This window comes from Oncorhynchus mykiss, chromosome 17, assembly GCF_057628025.1.
Source record: "Oncorhynchus mykiss isolate SJ-2025 chromosome 17, ASM5762802v1, whole genome shotgun sequence".
Classification (NCBI taxonomy): domain Eukaryota; kingdom Metazoa; phylum Chordata; class Actinopteri; order Salmoniformes; family Salmonidae; genus Oncorhynchus; species Oncorhynchus mykiss.
Genome location: NC_143038.1, coordinates 46,041,431 through 46,050,101, shown reverse-complemented (window position 1 = coordinate 46,050,101; position 8,671 = coordinate 46,041,431). Strand labels below are relative to the sequence as shown.

General features: G+C 39.4%; 1 protein-coding gene across 1 annotated transcript; it reads right to left on the bottom strand.

Annotated features, from left to right (window-relative positions):
• Positions 1-3,631: 3,631 nt before the first annotated feature.
• On the bottom strand, positions 3,632-8,389 carry LOC110494318 (GTP-binding protein Rheb). The gene is made up of 8 exons (XM_021569274.3): positions 7,764-8,389; positions 7,198-7,269; positions 6,712-6,779; positions 6,383-6,465; positions 6,013-6,069; positions 5,860-5,907; positions 5,553-5,634; positions 3,632-5,447 (listed from the first exon to the last, which is right to left on the bottom strand). The coding sequence occupies exons 1-8, from the start codon at positions 7,813-7,815 to the stop codon at positions 5,355-5,357; spliced, it is 555 nt and encodes a 184-aa protein (XP_021424949.1). The 5' UTR covers positions 7,816-8,389; the 3' UTR covers positions 3,632-5,354.
• Between the last annotated feature and the right edge of the window lie 282 nt (positions 8,390-8,671).

Here is an 8,671-nt window from a genome sequence, read left to right as displayed (position 1 = left end):
ATATAATAATAATAATACATGAGATTTATATAGAGCTTTTCAAGGACCCAAAGTCGCTTTGGCATACAAACATGGTCTGATTTTTGCTTTCTTGAGTAAGGCAGCTCCAAAAGGCAGGTGTTTCAGACTAGCTCAGTGCTTTCTGTGGTGGTGGGGCAGCCAACGGAAAATACAGCGTGTAGGGGTTGGTAATGATCTCTAGTTGCGTTGTGATTTGCTCTGTGCTCTGTCACTCACGGGGACACTACGTCACCGCAAAATCTACGGGTAGAGCTAGAAAATTCAAGCCCCTTGGGTGCTGCCATAGTTACATTAGAAGTGCCCATCCGTGAAGGCTCAAGATCATTGGCCATAGATAAAATGACGTCAAATCACATTATATCTACCGTAGCTTTGATTGGACTGATCATGTCAACATCATACTTTCAAAATCTTAGCTAGCAAGCTAGCAGTCATCATCATGAATCAAGTTGACAATCTACTGGGAAATCCTTTTCAAATGAAGGGAAATGATGAAGAGAAATTATAGATAAAACGTACCGGTGCTCATCGGCCATTGGACACAACAAGTTGGAAATTGCAAATTCAACAATAAGTTGTTTGGAAGGAATCAGTGGCTAACTGCAAGCATTACAATGCCTGCTATTCAGTGTAGTGGGTGTGTGGTCGAATTCTGGCATTAAGGGTCTCTTTTCCAAGCTTAAAAGGATAAACATTCAACATTGGCCATGCTGTCAATCCAGCATGACTTCAGCCACGCTCAAAACAACTGGAAACTCGGAACTGGGAAATCTCTGACTTCAGTGAGTTAGGAACGAGCTCCGACTGGGAAAATACATTTTGAACGGTCATCCATCTCAGAATTGCAAGTCGGGAACTCGGGCCTCTTTCTAGAGCTCCGACCTGAAGATCACTGACATCATCATGATTTGACCTTGTTTTTTCTTAGAGCTCGCAGTTGTCTTGAAAGCACCATAAATCCAGAGAAAGCCCGACTTTGATGACAAAGTTTGATGACAAAATTTGCCCAAGGACCGCCGCGCTAACTTCCTGTTCAAGTGAGCACAGCACAGCAATGTGAGTCCACAAATGTATTGTATGCTGCTGCATAAATTATGTAATATGCCAGGGAGATATGTATACTGTAGCTAAGAAAGTAATACTAAGTGTATGTTGTGTAGTAAGCTGTTAGTAGCCCATGTGCCTCACTCTAATAATTTAGCCTCCTGTTCTGACTTGGTGGTGCACATGTAGCCTATAGCCTGTTTTAGAGAAATGTCATCATCGAATATTGTAAGAGCTTTCGTTGTCTGCTTACAGTTGAAGTCAGAAGTTTACATACAGTTAGGTGGAGTCCTTAAAACTTGTTTTTCACCACTCCACAAATTTCTTGTTAATAACAAACTAGAATTTTGGCAAGTCGGTTAGGACATCTACTTTGTGCATTACACAAGTAATTTTTCCAACAATTGTTTACAGACAGATTATTTCACTTAAAATTATTCACTGTATCACAATTCCAGTGGGTCAGAAATTTACATACACTAAGTTGACTGTGCCTTTAAACAGCTTGGAAAATTCCAGAAAAAGATGTCATAGCTTTAGAAGCTTCTGATAGGCTAATTGACATCATTTGAGTCAATTGGAGGTGGACCTGTGGATATATTTCAAGGCCTACCTTCAAACTCAGTGCCTCTTTGCTTGACATCATGGGAAAATCAAAATAAATCAGCCAAAACCTCAATTGTCGACCTCCACAAGTCTGGTTCATCATTGGGAGCAATTTCCAAATGCCTGAAGGTACCACGTTCATCTGTACAAACAATAGTACCCAAGAATAAACACCATGGCACGCAGCCGTCATACCGTTCAGGAAGGAGACATGTTCTGTCTCCTAGAGATGAACGTACGTTGGTGCGAAAAGTACAAATCAATCCCATAACAACAGCAAAGGACCTTGTGACGATGCTGGAGGAAACAGGTACAAAAGTATCTATATCCACAGTAAAACAATTCCTATATTGACATAACCTGAAAGGCCGCTCAACAAGGATGAAGTCACTACTCCAAAACCGGCATATTAAAGCCAAACTATGGTTTGCAACTGCACATTGGGACAAAGACTGTGCTATTTTGAGAAATGTCCTCTGGTCTGATGAAACAAAAATAGAACTGTTTGGCCATAATGGCCATCGTTATGTTTGGTGGAAAAAGCGGGAAGCTTGCAAGCCGAAGAACACCATCCCAACCGTGAAGCACGGGGGTGGCAGCATCATGTTCTGGGGGTGTTTGCTGCAGGAGGGACTGGTACACATCACAAAATGGATGGCATCATGAGGTAGAAACATTTATATGGATGGAAAATTATGTGGATATATTGAAGCAACATCTCAAGACATCAGTCAGGAAGTCAAAGTTTGGTTGCAAATGGATCTTCCAAAAGGACAATGACCCCAAGCATACTTCCAAAGTTGTGGGAAAATGGCTTAAGGACAATCAAGTCAAGGTATTGGAGTGGCCACCACAAAGCCCTGACCTCAATCCTATAGAAAATGTATGGGCAGAACTGAAAAAATATGTGCGAGCAAGGGGGCCTACAAACCTGATTCAGTTACACCAGCTCCGTCAGGAGGAATGGCCCAAAATTCACCCAACTTATTGTGGGAAGCTTGTGGAAGGCTACCTGAAACATTTGACCCAAGTTAAACAATTTAAAGACAATGCTACCAAATACCAAATACTTCTGAGCCACTGAGAATGTGATGAAAGAAATAAAAGCTGAAATAAATAACTCTGACATTTCACATTCTTAAAATAAAATGGTGATCCTAACTGACCTAAGACAGGGAATTTTTACTAGAATGTTCTGAAGTCTGTCCCTGTACATTTCAAAAGTGCTATAGAGTTATATTGACTACGTCAATCCTAGCTCACTCATGAATGTCTTAATCAAAATTACGGATTGCCTCTTATCCACTCGTCGTCCCCTTATGCCATAGTTGACAATCCTCCATAAAGACCATCAAGGTGCGCGCCAACTTGTAGTCCTAAAACTGGAAGTGATTTACCTCTGGTTCCTTCAGCCATCATTCTTATAGGGAAAGAATTGGGTTTTGGTATAAAAGCCAAAAATATGGTCTGAGGTTAACACAGGCTTAGGCGATCTTTTACATTTTGTTCTGAGATGATGTCAGTTAACATGACCTTTATGAATTATGAAGCCTTTAAGTGCTTTTTTGATATAAATGCTTCAAAATTCCAAAAAGTGACATTTGCTGATGAAGATGATCTCATAGAACAAAACATATAAGATCTCCTAAGCCTGTTTAGCAGAGACCTTATTTTCAGTGTTGATCCAAAAAACAAAATCTCCATTAATTTCGCCATAAGCTTTGGCCAACAAGCCATGGTGGAGTTAGTGCCTACAAAAAGACGCCATTACTATTGCGCTTTATGATAGTTTAGGTTTAGTACAGGGACAATTACATAATTGTTAGCATCATAATTAGTCTTTGCTCGGTTTTGTCAAACAAATGATTACTAATTTCCTGAGAGACTTGTGGAATTCTTATTCTTAGCCACAGATAGTTATTGAGCATCTACAGCACAACTAATCAATCATAAAATAGACTTTTAATGGAGTAAAGGATTTATTTATATATACAAAACTGTTTACAGCAAGATTTCTGAGTTAACATTGACCGTGGGGATATTGGTTGCACAACACCACCTGGTTTTTGCCCATTGGATCAAGGCAACAGGAAAAAAAACTAGAGCACCTTGAGTCAGGTAGGGAAGCAGGTGGGTTGAATAAAGGGGGTATTGAAGGGTAAGGTAAGGCACAAGACACAGCATCACCAGCTTCTCTTTGACCATCAATCACCTATCAATCAATCAACCTACTACTTACTCAAAGAGAAGCACTCTATCCCCAAAAAACATCAAAATAACAAATAATAGATACTAGAGGGTGGATAAATGAAAGTAATGTCAGTAAAAACCATTGGCTTCTAATTGATCTTCTGTTTGTAAGGCTAAAGTGGACACGCAAATCAGGTTATGGTGAGCACTGTGTGACCGCTGCTATTCCCTGACTCAATACTAAATGTATAAGTCTTAATGGGTCATACAGCGTCCTTATTGAGCTTGAGCAAGCCAACATCACTTCTGGAATCAAAACCCAAAAACTAAACCAGCAGATCCTGTGGTCCCCATGAACTGGTTTGCAGTCCACAGTGGTAAGGAATTATCAGTGAATGCAAAAACTGCAAGTCCATAATATTCTTAATTATTGTATAATTATATGCAGACATTTTATTAAATATGCTGCTGAATAAACAAACTTGTATTATCTCAGGATATAACCAACAACACTATCGAACCTGTGTTAAGGATTCTAGTTCTCTGGGATCAAAAGGCCACAACTTTTAAATATAACTGATCCCTTCCACTCTTCTAATCTGAAACTTCATTCAAGGGTGCCTCATCTACTGGATAATTACAGCTCAATTATTAAGGTCAGATGACAGATAAATCACAGAGAGGAAGGGAGCGAGGACCAATCTGCCAACCAGAAGTGCTGAAGAACATCAAAATGTATTCTAGAAAATAAAAATGGTTGTTTTCTAAATGACATGATTTACAGTTCAAGGATGAAGTGTAACCTGAAGTTGACTTGCTGAAAGTTTTACAGTGAAACAATGTTAGCCAAGACCAATGCTAGAGGAAATGTATTTCCGCAACACACGTATTGTGTGAAAGAAAACTCATTCCAAGATACTGTAACTAAGACATTAATCAGTTGTAAATCATAGCAACTTTCCAATGTTGCTACAACAGCAATGTGAACTGTGGCTCTCTGCCATGGCCGGTGTATTCATTGAAGTATACAGATGACCTGAGAAAAGGAGTCGAGGTGTACAAGGTGAAGCTAGCCAGTGAGAGTCAGGGACACTGGCCAGTCACTGCTCCATCTGTTGATGCATGGCTAGCTAGTTGATTGCAATTATCAGATTATCAGGGAGACGTTTTTTGTGTGTAAAGTTTGAGTTTGTGGCTCATACATTACATTTGGCATTTTCATATGTTTTGTTTTTCATGGGGTTTGGTTTAAGCCAACCAAACTTGACAGAATTCAGTAAAACTGACAGTGAAACCCTTGTGTGACACCTCTCAGAGTTCTCCTTTGTCAGTCTTGAGTGTGATTGGCTGCCTTTGCAAAACACTATTGAATTATAAATGGCCATTTTGCGACTGCAGCTCCTTGGTGCTGGGGAGGTCATGATTGGCAGGCTGGTGGTGATGTGTCTCCTGGTTTCGGCCAATGAGCTTACTGCTGTCCTGGTTAGACCCTCTTACATCACAGCACACTTCTTATCTTCTGAGGCAACGTTCCCATCCGCCCTTTCCATCTCCAGAATGATCCGCTTGAATAACTCTACAGCGGTCTGCAATGCAGAGATGAAAACAAATCAATAAATACCTTAATTATTTTGAATAAACACACAATTTTGGTGAGTAGCTCTGTCTACAGAAAATATATATTTGTCTACCTCGTTCTCCTTGGCAGAAGACTCCATGAACGCTGCTCCCCATGAGTCGGCCAGCTTCTTCCCTTCTTCTGGCTTGATCACCCTGAGGGGAAAAAGGACACACTGAGCATGATGTAATGAAATCACATACAGTATCTTCAGGGGGCACTTATGTACCTCTATAGTCACAAGGTCCAAGGCCTTGGTTGGATAACCAAGGTGAAACCATATATCAGATAGTGTCATGGTTCTACACATACTGTACCAGCCATGCATGTGAGTGGGAGCAACATTGCTCTCCACCTTTATTCAGCTCAAGTAAGTTTACCTTTCCATGTGGAGATCTTTTTTGTTCCCAACAAGAACAGTTGGCACCCTAAAAGAAAACATCCATTGATATTTCTTACATGAAAAACAAAAGTTTTAAGACACAAAATCATCAAAAGCAGCATTAAACCTTTCATAATTTTGCTTAACTTACTGTATTTTCCCAACCATATCTAGAAGCTTGTCATGAAGAACCTGAACAACTTCAAAACTGCAAAAAGTGAAAGACAAAAAGAGACAGGTTACTAGGGTCCATGTGTGCACATGCAACCATCTATACACACAGTAGTCACAAGGGCAAAGATGTTCCCCCCTACTACCGTTATGATGTATATTGTGCTATTTCTATTGTTATTTTTTTACGACCATTTTCATTATTTTTTTCACTTCATCCTGCATGTCGGAGCTTGGACCATAAGATTTTCACTGTACCCTGCAATCACACCTGCAACCCTATACAAGTGACTATTGAACACGATCTCTGATGGATAAACCCAGAATGAAATGTACCTGTGACTACTCACCTTTTCATGGAAGTCACTGCGTAGACCAAGACATAACCATGGATGTCCATTGAATGAGACTGAGGGAAAATAGAGTACTCGTCCTGTAGCGATAAGGGGAGCAATCGGTTAGATTGAAAACAAAAACAACAGACAAGTGCTTCTGAAATAAATATTGACCATTGTTTTTTGTCAATACCCCAACAATTCTACATTTCATCGGCGCAAACTGCCACTGATCACCGGAACCCAGCAGGTGGTTACATTTTAGTATGTATATAGTGTTTTTATTTCAGAAACTGAGGTAAATAAATGAGTAAGTAATGTAGTACAATGTAAAGCATACATACCTGACCCGCAGTATCGACCAATTGAAGATTGAAGTCTTGACCGTTGACAGACACCATTTTGTTGAAGGCTGGAAACAGATGAAGAGACAGTGGTCAAGCCCAAGCCAGTGGTGTATTCATTAGTCAGATTCCGTTGCAAAATGTTTTGTAACAGAAGCCGTTTATCCTAAACGTACAACGTTCCGCAACGAAAACACGTTTCTATTGGGCAAATTGTGGTAGGTCCCTAGGGTAAACAATAAAAGGTTTCAGTTGCTAAATGTTTAGCAACGGAATAGTCCTACATCACAGGCAACATACAGGAGAAAACGGTAATTGCTGGATATAACATGGTCATGAAATGAGAATACATTCTGGATACAACCACCTATAACTTATTTTCATCTATGCATATTATTTGATCCACAACGGCACCTTACAATGGGTGCAATTAGATAAACAAAACTGATCCAACACATTTATATAAAATAAATAAAAAATACTTACTGTTTTCAATGGTAGGGTCATATGAATCTACGAACTGTCCTTCCACGAACTGTATTGTGAGAGAAGACTTTCCTGTAGAAGTAAAGAAATAATGTATTGTTGTGGTGGCCGATGAGCAACAATTTCCAAAATCATAGAAAATTACCATTTGTTAAGTAAAAAACTGAAAGTTATCGGACTCTGAACAACTGTTATAAATTGTAATTGCCTAACGTTTGCGGTGACAGGAGATATTTCACAATGCAAATATCTAACTGTAAGTAGAGTGTGAGGTAGACAGACGCGAGACAGTGCCACATCGAGGAACTAGTTACTTGGCTGCCATTGTGGCAAAGTTAGCACACAACTTTGGCATGGTGAATAGAAATAATGATATCAACGACAACGTTTCGTATTTGTCGACAACTTCTATTCAAACATGTACACAATTAAGTTACACAACTATGGTATTGTGTTTTGGTATTAACTAGCTAACATTTGCTAGCTTAGCTAGCAATAGCGTAGCTATGCAAACAAAAACAAAAGCTGGCTAACGCGTTAGTTAGCTAGCTTCTTATTTGACTCACCTACAGATCTGTACCCAATCACAGCAATCTTCCTGTATTTTGGTTGAGGCATTGTGTTAAAATGGTTACTTCAATAGATAGCCAATGTTGAAATGTATGGCAGTTTTAATAACGAAACAAAAACTTTATCGCCACATTCGTATCACGTCACGTGACAACAACAAACTTTACAGTGCCGCTAGAGCTAACACTCCGCAGGGGCCTCGAGTTGCAACTTCAGAACTGAAGCTGGTTGAACACGTATTTCGACTGATAATTGCAATATATCGGTTATCGGTACAGTTATGTTTGTTGATAATTAGTTTGAAATTATCTAAATATTAGTTTTTAGAATGTAAAACAGGAAACTAAAACAGCTTATTCACAGCGGTTACGCTTTGCGAGTCACACTGTCGGAAACCGGACAAGCACACCGTCGTAAAAAGACACACGTCAGAGCTTGACATGAGGGTGCCATTGGGTTTCCACTCGTTACAACAGCCACAAAGTAAATATATCGTCATTCATGAAAACAAAAATTTGCCTTTTGGTCTTAATTTAAGGTTAGGGAAGGCATATACTTAGCAGTGTGGTTAAGCGTAGGGTTAGGTTTAAAGTCATATTTTAAGAAGAGAAATTGTAGAAATGGGCGGGGTTTATGACTTTGTGGCTGTGGTAGCTAGGGACGACAGTGGTATTGAGGTATAAGGAGGGTGCCCCATTTTGTACAGCAGATGTCACTCTGAACCTGAATTAGTTATCTACAAATGTGAGAGACAGATAGACACAAGCTAGGCCTTAACACATATTGCAAAACACATTAATCTGTTTTTATTATTAAATGCTCAATGACAATACAAGATTATCATATACATACCTTTATAGAAACATGCTTTTTAAAAATCTGTTTTATATAGGCCTATGTGAAT